This window comes from Neodiprion pinetum, chromosome 4 (genome assembly GCF_021155775.2).
Source record: "Neodiprion pinetum isolate iyNeoPine1 chromosome 4, iyNeoPine1.2, whole genome shotgun sequence".
Lineage (NCBI taxonomy): Eukaryota > Metazoa > Arthropoda > Insecta > Hymenoptera > Diprionidae > Neodiprion > Neodiprion pinetum.
This window is the reverse complement of record NC_060235.2, coordinates 42,260,556-42,274,396: the sequence shown is the minus strand read 5'-3', so window position 1 is coordinate 42,274,396 and position 13,841 is coordinate 42,260,556. Positions and strand designations below refer to the sequence as shown.

Sequence of the window (13,841 nt, the reverse complement as noted above, 5' to 3'; positions counted from 1 at the left end):
CTTTTCGTAAACTTTCGGAAAGAAACGGTTGCAACAACTTATACCAATATGTTCCCATGTCACTCAGATAATACAGGTCGCGACACTTGGAGCAGAGAAATAAAAAAATGATATCACATAAGTTTTCACTGATATTCACAATTAGTAGGTAAACATGATTTCGAAAGGCATAAATATTACGTATGATAATTTGGAGTTGCTGCAAACAGCAAATATATGCAGCTGGAAAACAAATTTCTAGATATTTTCTTAGTTATCGGTTTTATATGATGCTGTAGATGTCTTTTTTGCATATCCGAGGATATTATTACTACCCTTCAATAAAACTTCACCAATATACATAGTGCTTGTTGATGATATGTTTGAAAGATACCTTAAGCAATTTCATTTTTCCTCTACCATGATTCAGGGTTTATTGTTATTATCTCTCTGTTTATTATTTGTTTCTCGTATCATCTACATAGGCACAAATCTACCCCAATTAATAATAACAAAAGATGCAATTATACTCAGCAATTTGTATTCTGCCATGGGTAATAATTTCTAATTCAAATTATTCTCATTTATTACAATAAATTCTTGCTTTGTTTCCTCTTACGAACAAATTCTCAAATTGATGTTATAATTTATTATAGAACATATGCTTATTCAGCTTATTACTTAGCTAACTATTACAACACTATTGTAACGTTAAAATAGCTTAACATTACCTGCGGTAAAATCGCTGATAATAATCATAAATCAGAAACGTATAATCTACATCGTATATTACGTTATACTTGATTCCGCCGAGAGCATGTTAATGTTTTGCCTCAAATTCGCTCGTTTATCAGCTACTGATTTACTGTATTTCTTTTCTGTTTTCTCAATGAATTAATGTTCCGATTTAATCAGATCTTGAAATTTCATAATCATTAGAAAATCATAATTGTAAATTTACTAGTACGTACATTACTTAGGTGAAAATAGTCCGAGTATAAAATAATCCATTTCTAGTCTTGTAAGTGATTATTGTAACACGGTGTTGTCGTATATTTATTGTTATATACATACATGTGTTCAAATATACCCTATGTAGATGGCGAAAAGACGTGTCTTCAAATTCACATATTATATATATTATGTAAACGTTAAAAAATAAATTGGATAATATAAAGCGATAACAGGTAAAATTAGACATGTAAATATTTACCTATACTCAAACATAAAATAATATTTTTCAATATTATTCAATATGTAGGACTTATACACAATTAAATGGATACATACTTTGTATCGGGTACACGGATTTCCTATTTTATTAAATTGTTCACAGTTCTTTATATTCATTTCACAATATTTTTTCTCTGTACCAATATTTATTGTTTTTATAGAATCATCTTTGTGACAATAATATTCGTGTAGCATACATATTTCTTAATTATAACTAACTGTAACTCACTGTGGTTCATATATTGACAAAATGAATTCATAACTACCACGAAACCGATACCCGCACTTTGGAAAATCTCAATTCGTAAATATGACCATAAACTTTCCGTTGCTCCTAATTTTTTCTCAACCTATGCAAGATTCTGGATCCTTCGACCAATTGATCATATTGTAGCGCAGTGTAATTAAGCGTATTTTTCTTGTATGTATTTGAAAATGGAAATAATATTTCGTTCTCTAGTCGAACGGATTAAACAGTTACATGACCTGACACATATAGACATACTTATTCGTTTGCATTGTTACATATCAAACTGCATAGAATGTAAATTTTCTCAATGTACATAATTCAATGTTCAAGATTTTTTTACAACGGTAGGAATCGGCCTGTTTCCAGTTGCTTGTGGGACAAGGTGGACCGTTATCAATGAAAGGTCGAGCATTTTACGTTGGTATTTCTTGTGAAAGACAAGAGCAGCAGACTGCGTCTTAAACACAATTGTAGCACTGCCCTCGGTCATGCGAATGCTCTACAACACGAAAATGTAAGAAAAAAAATATATATATCCACAAATTAATAATCTGTTAGTATCTGTATTTATTCAGTGATGAAGGTTATTTAATACTTGAAAAAATAAACGTAACCATAGATATGTACTTAAAAGTAGGTATGAAATATAAAAAAATTGTTTTCAGTACTTGTTTTACAAGATGCCTGAATTGAGCATAAAATATTATTCGATCGGTGATTAAATATCTTATCATCATATTTCAAGTTAATTTATTGCAATGCGATGAGTCCAAGGAAAATAATTGAAAATCAAATATAAGTTTTTACAAATACTTATAAGAATTGAAAGCTTTGTGAAATTGAAAATAAGAAAAAAAAATTCCGTCACAATGCCTCACCGTATCAAGTATCTATATTGAAAGTATTGATTTGATTGACTTTGTCAAATTTGCTAACTATTCTCAGGCTTTTCATAACTCTGTTACATTTATGTTTGCAGTAAAATTACCAGTTTTTCACACGATCTTCAAAGGTAGAAAATCAGCCCAAGTATAAAAATTTCATGCCGTACGATAATATACACAATGCATGAGCGATAGCATTGTAATTTTTTTTTTTTTGTATAGACTACAAAAATTTGAATTAAAACGATAAAAGGAATGAAAAATGTTACCATGCACAATCATGCAGATATGATGTAAAAAAAAAATATGCACAACGTCGAAATTTTATTACTTTGTTAAAAACATTAATATGTGTTCATAATGAATAATTCGAGTAAAAATTGAGTGTCAAGTATTACATTATAAGTCTCTTTATCTAAATTCAAGATCACATGAGTCTGGAAAGCCAATTAATCTTTAAACATCAGCCTTATGGCATGAATGGCGGCATGAATAAACAGCGTAGACATTTTGTTTTACTTTTGCATTGCAATAGTATTTCACAATAATCATTGCGTTACGTTGTACATGGTAAGTTAATATCTCGCTACTCAATTGCTTCACAAAAATTAGATACGATATACAATAAGTGAGGAAAGAAAAATAAAACAATAAAATCTTTTGTAAAAATGATAACAAAAATATTTCAGAAGACTATGAAATATGTATCGTGTATTTCTTATAACTAATGATTCAAAAATAAATTCAATAACTTTCAACCGAAATTTTTGAATGACGAGATCTAATTAGTATGTCTTAATTCTACGATATGAAACAAAATTCGGAGGAAAATACGAAATATCCTTAGATTTCGATTGAAGAGAAAATGATGATGAATTTTGAAACAATATTTTAAGGTGGATACTGAGTGCATATATACTGCGAATATGAAATAACCTAAATGTAATAACGGTCAATGATTCAAAATTATATGAGTTTTGGCAACTAAGTATCTTCGGTCAAAATGAAACATATTTAATGTGCTGGACTGAATTGAATCTCTTTCTATAATTATAACATAACACATAGGATTGCTATATGATTGATATAAAGGCGATCGACAAGAATTCAAAACAAAAGAGGTGTCATTATATCCATAAATGGCGTGTTACACTTCTGCGGATCTTTGACCGCAGCGAATTTAACGAAAAATTTGAATGTGAATTGTTTTAGTCCAGAAGAAAATAACAAAAATGAAATAATGAGATACGCGCATGAATCCGTGAATTATTACATTAACAAAAGGAACCGAAGCACGTGAAAGCTGTTCAAGATTAGATTCATACGAGATAATAGATTGATTTTTCATCTCGCATACTACCTTTCAGTATTTCCAATTGGCTAACGCAATACATAGTTTAATGTTTTCTTTTAAACACTAGTGAAACAAGTCGAAGATGAAAATATGGTAAAGATTAATATTCGATTGCTCTCTACTAAATAAAAATAAGTACAGAGTTTGGTATTGCAAAGATCAATTGCACTCTGGTTATTCTGATATTTTATATCATTATAATATATACTATCAGGATATATTTTACCACAAATGGAATTTTTATCCGATTAAATTATAAAAGGCTTTGGCTTTGTCTCATCAAACAATAATAGATGCACTGTGAAAGAAATTTTCATAACTAATAAATGCTAGATGAAGAGAATCTATATCAACTGTCTATGGGTACTCATTGAATAACGTTTGTTCTGTAGATTTTGATTACAGATTGATGAAAAATTACACTACAAAGCAGAGTTAATACGATTATCACAAACATTATACGAAAACAAATTTTGTACATTACAAAAAGATGATATAAATGTCAACGTAAAACAAGCAAACAAAAAGTAGAGATCTAAGTAAGTTTCGAGTTACATTTGCAAAATCATACGACGTAACGTTTTTCTACTCTCTATTTGACATGTTCGTCATTTCTGACACGTAAATGAAATGGCAAAGGTAACTCTCGCCTTTTGGCATTCTCAGGTAAATATAGTCACCTCAAGCGTGCCAATTCCTTGACACATCCGTCGAATTTGATTTTCAGTTGTGCTGGCAGCCAAGTTTTCAATCCTCACCACGTTGCTCTTGATCTCCGTTAACTTCCTTGTTTGCTGCGGAGATTTCTGAAGAACAACCCTCTGGTTACTCTGGGTGTTAACAACAACCTTCTGGTTGTTCATATTCAAATTCTTGCTCGCATTTGTCACAGACACTTGCGCATTTCCTCCAAGATTTTTCTTCAAAATGGTTTTCTGAACTCCAACCGTCGCGTTGCCACCAATCTTTTGCACCGGTTTTTGCAGATTCGACACAGTCTTCTGTATCGTAGTGGCAACCTTTTGTGTGTTCGGCAGTGTCTTGTGGATTACTACCCTTCGAATTCCATGTTGCTGAGGGGTTTGTCTCTTCAGAATTCCATCGTTGACTTTAATTGTAGATACAGCAGATGTAGCAGACGTATTCTTCTCACCATCCTTACTCGAGACGGTCGGTTGCAAAGTTGGTTGTACGGTCTGAATTGTCCGCACAATTCGCGTACCGGATGATCTCTCCAATCCCTACAATACATGAACATGTTAGCAAGAAATCCTCTAAATTACGTGTCTTCAATCATATATTCATGCTAATTATAAACCAAAAATATTAGTCCTCGGAAGTAATTTGTTTTCAACAATCAATCGAATCGTTAACAATGGATTGAAAAAGAAAGGAGATTCAAAAAATCGAGGAGTTGGCGTTATATACGATACGATATACATATATGTATATATATATATATATATATATATATACATATATATATATATATATACACATGTACATACACATATGTATATATTTAATTCAAATATATATATATATATATATATATATTTAATTCAAATTACACACACAAATGTACGTAAAAATAGAGGTAATAAATGAAACAATGTATACTTATAAATATATTTTATTTAAACATATATGTATAAATATTAAAGAATACATAAAAAGTTGAAGAAAAAAAAACTCACGACAAATATTGCCGTGATATAACTTTGTATACTGGGGAGAATTGTAAAGAGTATTAAAAATAAAACATTAACAAAAAAAAAAAAAAGAAAAAAAAATTGAAACAATTTACGTTTTGGCAGTTGGCCTGTTGCATATGCTCGTAGGCATCACACAACACTAAAAGAATAAGATACCTAATATGTATGAAGTACGGTAGATCACAGTGTAATGGAAATACTTTATTTGAAATTTTTTTTCTTCTGTGTATACGATATTATAAATTAACATGTACAAAGTATGATCTGGCATTAAAACAGGATAAAACAATAGAGTAACATAGTAGTTAATACATATTATATGTATATATATATATATATATATGTCCGTATATATACATATACGAATAAAATCACAATCTTTGATTTAAAGATTTCATTTCTCTCTTTCTTTCTCAATCTTGTATTGCGTTTAATGATATACAAATCACGTGTATAACGGTGACTGAGTTTAGCCACGCAAAATTTGATTAATCTTTTTTCTTCTTTTTGAAAAAATTCGATTAATTTGAGAAAATTTAATAATTGAAGTATTTTTTGATTTCACTCAATTAAATGTGAATGTTATTACTCAGTTCTATTGACGTTGTTATGCGATTTGACAGGTTCTAGATCACTGGCTAGTAGTACTCAATAAGTCATCACTCCAAGTTAATCCAGTGGTCTAGACTATAAGAAATATGAGGATTTTACATGCGGAGTGAGCTATACCTCTGTGGTTTGTGCACCGACAGGGCGGCTTCGGCCTCTGCTGACAGCTGGACGAACTTTAAGGTCCTTGGTGACGCCTGTTATAACCGACACTGGTATTGTTTCCTGGTTAGATTCTTCTGTAGGAAAAAAAAAAAAAAAAAAAAAAGCGTGATACTTTTGCGTGAATATGAATGAATTGGATTCTACGAATGCAAATGTAATTTGCTTCGTACAGATTTTATAATACTGAAATAATAACGAATACTAACCAGCGTCAGCGGCAATCTCGGCCTTTTCTTTGTCGTACTGTTTTTCCATAGCTGCGATTTTCCGCCTGTTCTCCTTTTCCCGTAGAAATTTTTCCCTCATACGTTTCTGTTCCTCAAGCTTCTTGCGATACTCCCTCATTTCCGGACCCTCGGGCTCACATGTCTAAAAACCGAAACAATTACGTTGTATTACAAAATTCGCAGTATTATCGAAGCAAACATCGCAAATAAGATAAGTGTCTATACCTTTTTATCACCAGTTGCGCCTGGCAGAGTATCGACAGTTTTCACTTCGTGCAAGTTTCTGTTGCTTAACTTCGGTCTTTTCGGACTTGATTCCCTCGGACCTCTGTCCGAATATCCTTCGGAACTTCTTTTTTGCTGTGACCTTACGATTCCTCTCAGTGTACTGCTGGGCGCAGCTCTGCTACCAATTGACGTTCTTTGCTGACGATTAAGGTCATAATTTTCGTTACGATAACTAGAATTTGTCGAAGGAATCCGACTCTCGCGAGGTCGTTCTGTGTTTGAACGAGAATGAACGTCCCTTTCCCGGTAGCTTGGTTGGTGCTCTCTCTGTTCCTAGGAATAAATGAGTAATCGTTACTTCAACAGATGAGATATTTCGATTTACTGTTTTCCGTCAGGTAAAAGTGGTAGTTTCAGTTGAACATCAACACAGCACATGGAATCACCATGGAAATGAGTAATTTGTGACAACTAGCGGTCTACATATACACTACTTACATTCGAATAGTCCATAACATTGTGAGTGCTTTGTGAACAGCATGTCTTGACGTAATTCAAAAAAATTTTTGTTACTAAAAGATTGCAAGCTTTTTTGTTTTACAATAATTGTACGACCGAAAGCGCGAATATAACGCCAAACTAGCAAACCGAAGAGGTAATTACCTGATAGCTCTCTCTCGAATCCCACTGGTTCTGTGACTTGTAATTGTTATCAAAATTGTTATAGTAATTGTCCTTATTGTAACTGGATTCATTCTGAAATGAACTACTAGGATTAACGGATGGCGTCTTTTGTGGTTTGTTTTCCTGCCAGACGTCAGAAAAGTACGCATAGGGATCCTAAGAACATAAATGGCATTATAAAATACTCCATTCGATTCGCAAATTAGGAAGATTGACGGAACCAGGAATTATACTGACGTCGCTTTTATTTTGTTGAACATTTGGCTGATTGTAATCCCGTTGCGGTTGAGACGGGGCTGATGGCTGGTTGTAGGGCCGTTGATCTTGAAACTGTGAGGATTGTTGGTGGATGAACGATTCGTTGACGATCTGCGATGACGACGCTGATGGAGGTGGTGGTTGCTGTTGCTGTGGTTGCTGCTGTTGAGTCGCTGAATCCCATGGCAGTCGTGCTGCGTCATAACATGTGAGTATTATTATTTCGCAGAGATTGTACTAGATCTCAAGCGATTTTCATTACAACTGATCGCAGAACTAGAACTAGAGTAAAAGAATGACAATTACAATCTTGTGTTGGTTGAACAGCGCCTCGAAAATGTGGGTTGATCAATATTTTGTGACCAGGCGGAAGTGGGTTGGGCACATTTCCAGGTGTCAGCTGCGCAGGAGGTACAGGAGGTCCGTTATTATACTGATTTGGCGGAGGTTGATCGTTGTATACTGGTCTCGAATCGTAAACAGGTCTAGCCTCCTGACAGAAATGCGGATCTTGATAAGGTGGTACATTTTCAAACGTTACTGGATTGGGTAAATTCGGGGCATTAGGATGGCTCTGCATAACTGGAATTTGGTTGTGAATCGGCGGACGCAAATGTCCCGGCATCAACGATCCGGGATTTCTGAGAAGAGGAACGCCCTGATGGGGTTGCATCATGGGACGCTGATTCCCCTGCATCGGAGGGCCTTGATTAACCGGTACAACAGGCAGTTGGTTTCCTTGCATAGGCATGGGTCCCGGATTTCCCGGAATCGGTTGTCCTTGGTTTTGAAAATGCTGTGGTTGATTGTGTATAATAAACTGAGGAGGCGGCTGATTAGGCGGATAGTTTTGCTGGGGCGCGGTACCAAGCAGCGGACCGCGAGGGTCGAACTCTGGTCTCGGTCCCATTAACCTCGGACCCGGTGGTCCGATCATCCCTTGAAACTGATTAGGATTGAACGGCGGTCTATTCTCTACAAATTGCGGCCTCGGGTGTTGCTGAGGTCCGTTCATTGAAAATTGCCCGTACGGTGGAACCATTTGAGCGTTATTTTGGGGAAAGGGCGTCATTTGCTGGTTTGGAATATTCATTCGCGGCACGGGAGGCGCATACTGTGGTCTGTTCTCAAGTAACGGCGCTCGATATTGCGGTCGTTGGTTTTCGAATTGCATTGGAACTCGCGGGCCATTGAATCTGAAATAAGAAAAAGAAAAACCTCAGAGATGCAACGTACATTCAAAAAACTTGTGTGTTGTCTTTATCACGACTGTCTTTCAATCTTTTTTCTCCTTCTTACATGTACTTCTTTTTCCAAGATTACAGAAAATTCGATATTGAATCAATGAGAAATAAGAGATAAAGGAAAGTAAGAGTTTAATATAAATACCGATGCTTACCTTGGATTGAACGTTTGAATATTCTGCACAATAAACCTGCCGCCCCTGCTGCCTCTGATTCCCCTGCCCCTGCCCCTGCCCCTGAATAATGGGCGTGACTGTTCTGAAGTGACGACATTTTCCAATGAATCTGGAATCTCGTTGTTCATCTTTGGAGAAATGATGGTCCTTTCGTTTTGAAATCTGTTCCGCCGTTCTTTGGCCTCTTCGCAGTCGTCGTCCTCCATTCCCTGGCCGTTACCGACGTAGAAATCTTTTTGCGCACTCTTTTGTAATTTCTCTCTAAGATCCGGCTTGTTGGACACACTTCCAACATTTTCACTCTCACCACCGACATTCTCTTCATAATCGTGCTGTCCGTAATGATAAATGACCGCGTTCTCGTGTCGCTCTTCATAATAGTTGTTATGGTTACGGTTATCGGTAACACCGCTATAATTTACATTTTCTTCCTCCCCCTCTAAGTCGTCGAGAGCATCGGTAACGCCTAAATCCAATACGTCATCTGTTTCCTCTTCTCCCTTATAGCTACTCTGCTGCTCGGGGAATTAAATAGCCAAATATTTGTAATGAAATTACATTATTCAAATACAATTTTTTTTTAGTTACTCTAACAATAATTAATAATATAATGTATGTTTTCTTTGTTTGCTTTTTTTCCTTTTCTTCTTCTCAAATATCTTTAACCAGCGTACAACTATTTTCTCTTTCCCTCAATTTCTTCTTCCCCTTTTTTTCCTCAATAATTTTTCATTATCGCGTTAAATTATTGCATGCATTACATATTAAGCGTAACAATTGGTGAAAGTTACATTGGTTTCAATATTCTCCAATATTCTCAGTAATGCAATTATAGGATATTTCAGATATCGCATGCCATAATAATGTTAGTATGGAATGAAATTTTTTGTTTTTTTTTAGTCTAATTCTCTACAACGTGAGATAATAAAGCCTAATAATTGTCCTAATCTGTGAAGTATTTCTTCATTTCTTCTTAATAATCTCGACTAATGGATAAATCGAATCGAATCAACTGAAGATTATCATCTCTCAGTGTCCATATTCAAATATAATTTAACATTATTGTAAAACATAATCAATATATACGTATGCTTGGGATATTAAAAGTACTGAATAAACTTTCGCAAAGTTTACCAACCATTGAAATTAATAAAAATTTTTTGCAAATAGGTTTTACATTGAGACAAGTCTCTTGAAAACTTATTAGCTTAATGGTGATATTTTCTGATAATTTACAAATGAAAACAAACAATCCTAAAGTATATAAAAAAATTTTGAAATTTATACACGAGAATTCACAAATCATTATTAATATTTATACTTTGTCCTCAACGAATCGCATAGTTCGAACTCATCGATATAAACCAATTGTTTACGGTATTAAATTATGCACTGTTTTTTTTGTAATGACTAAATAATTTATCAAAAAAAACCACCATTTCAATGTCTAGTCCTGCTTATTTCAATGAAGATTGTTACTTTCAGCATTCAATATTATATAGAAACCGCAAATTTTGTTATTATAATAGCAAGGGTATTTTATTTTTTTGGGGCTGACTAGTTCTGAGTATTCATAAATAATTAAATTGTTCAACTATAGTCAAATTAATAGCTTTTCATAAATCGGAAATTAACATATTTAATTCATTTATGATTAGGATAATGTTGCTATCGTTAGACCTCTGAAGTTTCCAGTCTCGCAAGTAACTCTGCTGTGCCAGGTGTATTTGCGCAAAGCTATTTGAAATAAAATTCGACTCCAAATTTAAAAACGTGATTTTTGTATTGTGAATGCGATTGCAAATACAGATTGTGGTGGTAAAAGGCAACCGATTCCTAAAGTGCACAAAGTGTTGTCCCATGCATATTGGGCTTCACATCTCATAGAAAGAACTCCAGAAATTCGTAATCATTACAGTTATATTGTGTGAAACTTGGTAGAAAGTTTATAGTGTGAGAAGAGAATTAGTCTATCCTCTGATATCGCTTGATTGAATGGAAATGTTCTTTACCTTTCTTCACTTACGAATTACAAACTAAAAGAATTTCCAAGATTTACTATCATTTTTGATTCGACACTCTTCATTTAACGATGGAATGAATTAACGAAACGAATTATTGTTATCCGCATTATTAAACTAAACCTTATTGCTTAATCACTAAAAAGTGCAATTTAAATGAGATTAGGATAAGATTGGGTTCATCTAGTTAGGATAAATGACAGAAATACGACATAATTTTCTAAACGGTCAATCGACAGCAACCTTACCCTAATGTCTGTAATTTCCAAAGTGTTTACATTCGAAAAACTAGTTGTCAAATATTAGGACTATCGAAATTCAAAGTAACTAATTTCATAAAATTTCATAATATTGAAAACATTGGCAGAGATAAATATATTGGCATACAGATAAAATGAATGATTATGCTTTGTGAAGTACGTGTAAAGAGATCTATTAAACTCTTTTGGAATCTACGTAACTTTTACAGCAAATCGACGAATTGTCATTCATGGCTCACTAGATCCCAAATACATATTTAATAATTAGTGAAAATACTTCCCAACGATTGCATCAAAGTTTAAATCACAGAAGTAAGCGGATCGACAGTCGTACGTTCAATGTATCAATGATATTCAAACTTTACTCGATTACAGTGAAAATAAAGTGAGTCGAAATTCATAATTTCTCTACATCCAATTGATCAATAATACAATTGTTCGACTGCAATCATGTTTACTTCTCTGTACTTTTTCACACTCGTAAGAGCACCTTGTTTTCACAGACGATAATATAAACCAAGCTTCACACGAGTAGTTTTTCAGTTTTAACAGTCATGCCCATAGTCAGAGGTAATAATATTCAATATTAGCATATACCACGGCATTGTCATTTAAATTATATAGATTCGAAAGCGGAGCTATATTTTATAGCAATCCAGCATCGATGCGAAGCTTAATCGATGAGATTTACATCAGTTACAGGGGTTTAATTGCATTTGAGTAAAGGGACAATATGTTCTCGGTATTAAAAAATGACGAGACATTTGGTCGACGAAACAGACGAGGCTGAAAACAATCTACTGACTACAGTATAGCGAAGATGGTGTACAGCCATACTTAAAATTATATCCCGTCACATTAACACTAATCAACACAGCATTTGCGCAGCTTAATAATAACGTATTTTGTGGCTTTTATTGCGCAGCTTGTTTCGCTCATATAATACTCTCCAACAGATTCTTGGCGGTTATTGAGTTTTGAAACTATCGGTATTGACCTGCGTGCCTAAATGCCATATAAATACTTCGCTATTGGGAAAAGTGAAAGCATCCGATGCGACAACATCGTCGCATCGATTTGCCAAGCATTTGTGTAATCGCAACAATTGATGGTGGCAGAAAACTATCTCCGTGTTCCATGGGTACCAAAATGCGGAAGCCTCTCCTCTGGCCGAATATTTGATTGTCCGTATTTCTATACTTTCGGTAACACAACGTACGACCATTTTTTCTTTACACTTATGAGGTTGAACTAGCAACATGTAATACATACGTAAGACATTTATGGATGATGAAAATTTGTTCAAAGAAAGGATTTTCAGAATCTATATATACTTTCGATAAGTCAAGGTTAGAGATATTGTTGACGTTATGCGGCATCGATATTTTCCTGTGTCCATCCATTTATTCCTCTGTACTTCTGTGTCACAGAATTATTGTGTTTCACGATATTTAATAAGAGAATCCATTGATTTTATAAAAGTATACATAGATTCTGTTACGTTGAACAGTAATAAGTAAAATTATTTTATTACAAAATAGTAGATCGGCTTCAAGCTCACCGTCTCAAGTTCATAGTCATCCGCTAACAGCGCTTCCTCTTCGTCATTTCCCAGCTCGTATTCCTCATCTCCAAAATCCTCATCCAGCAAGTTTTCGTCACTGAAAATAATTAGCCCAAAAATTACCATTAAATTCATATTCCAAGCTATTTCAAGTAAAGCTTGAAATTTCTGCGAAGCTAAATTCGTTAGAACGGCTTATGCATCAGTTACACTTAAAAAAATAAAAATGGAGAATTCCTTCACAAGAATCCGACGCGCATATTATCATCAAACTTGAGCCAATGGAATTGGGAAAAGTATAATTACAGCAATCCGATCAGCGGAGTAATGTGCAAATATTAAAAGCTCCAGCGAAATGAATTCAAATAAGCTACGTAAAGGTAAAATATACGTTTGAGCCTTCCATTAAGCGCCGCAAGTTCTAACCTCAATGACCAAGTCCAACCGACGATTAGAAGCCGTGGGAATTTGAAGACGCCAAAAAGCAAAATTGTCGTACCGAACGATACGAGTGACGCGCAAAGCCTCGGCGAAACAATTTGAGTGAGAATTTTTACCGCCTTAGCCAAAAAGTATGAAATAATACTTACCACTGTTCAGACATCGTACGCAGCTAGTCCTTGGCTTCTGTTTCTTGCGTTGACCATATATCGATTCAGGCTTTGGTATCGATAGCTGCAGCTGCTCGCGTCATTGAATGTAAGTGAACTTACGCCCGTTTAATTCACAATTACTAAACTTGGCAGTCGTTTTATAACTATTCAACAACTTGCCGAAACCTTTAATGCGAAAATTTTTCAGTAATAACGTACACGATTCATTTAACCTTACGTTTTGTTCGTGTATAAAAGTTCGGAATCAATGGCCGAGCAAGGGACGCCTTGTGTCGCAGCTGACGCTTGCTTGCTTACAGATGCCGAGGCAATATCGACTTCTAAGGATAGTTCGCTTCGCGCAAGTCTAAACTTCGTTGTGATCGTTAGTGTGTAA

The 13,841-nt window shown here is 34.5% G+C and overlaps 1 protein-coding gene across 6 annotated transcripts; it reads right to left on the bottom strand.

Moving 5' to 3' along the window:
• Positions 1 to 428: 428 nt before the first annotated feature.
• Positions 429 to 13,774, bottom strand: LOC124217748 (RNA-binding protein 33). 6 transcript variants are annotated; one of them, XM_046623757.2, is made up of 12 exons: positions 13,442 to 13,774; positions 12,849 to 12,948; positions 8,986 to 9,521; positions 7,893 to 8,782; positions 7,566 to 7,780; positions 7,308 to 7,484; positions 7,143 to 7,187; positions 6,642 to 6,977; positions 6,396 to 6,558; positions 6,145 to 6,260; positions 4,381 to 4,941; positions 429 to 1,961 (listed from the first exon to the last, which is right to left on the bottom strand). In XM_046623757.2, the coding sequence occupies exons 1-12, from the start codon at positions 13,453 to 13,455 to the stop codon at positions 1,788 to 1,790; spliced, it is 3,327 nt and encodes a 1,108-aa protein (XP_046479713.1). In that variant the 5' UTR covers positions 13,456 to 13,774; the 3' UTR covers positions 429 to 1,787. The 6 variants fall into 6 exon arrangements, with proteins under 6 accessions (XP_046479713.1, XP_046479711.1, XP_046479715.1 ...); XM_046623755.2 differs by having other exon boundaries at positions 431 to 1,961; positions 6,145 to 6,263; positions 13,442 to 13,772; XM_046623759.2 differs by having other exon boundaries at positions 431 to 1,961; positions 6,145 to 6,263; positions 6,642 to 6,971; positions 13,442 to 13,772.
• Between the last annotated feature and the right edge of the window lie 67 nt (positions 13,775 to 13,841).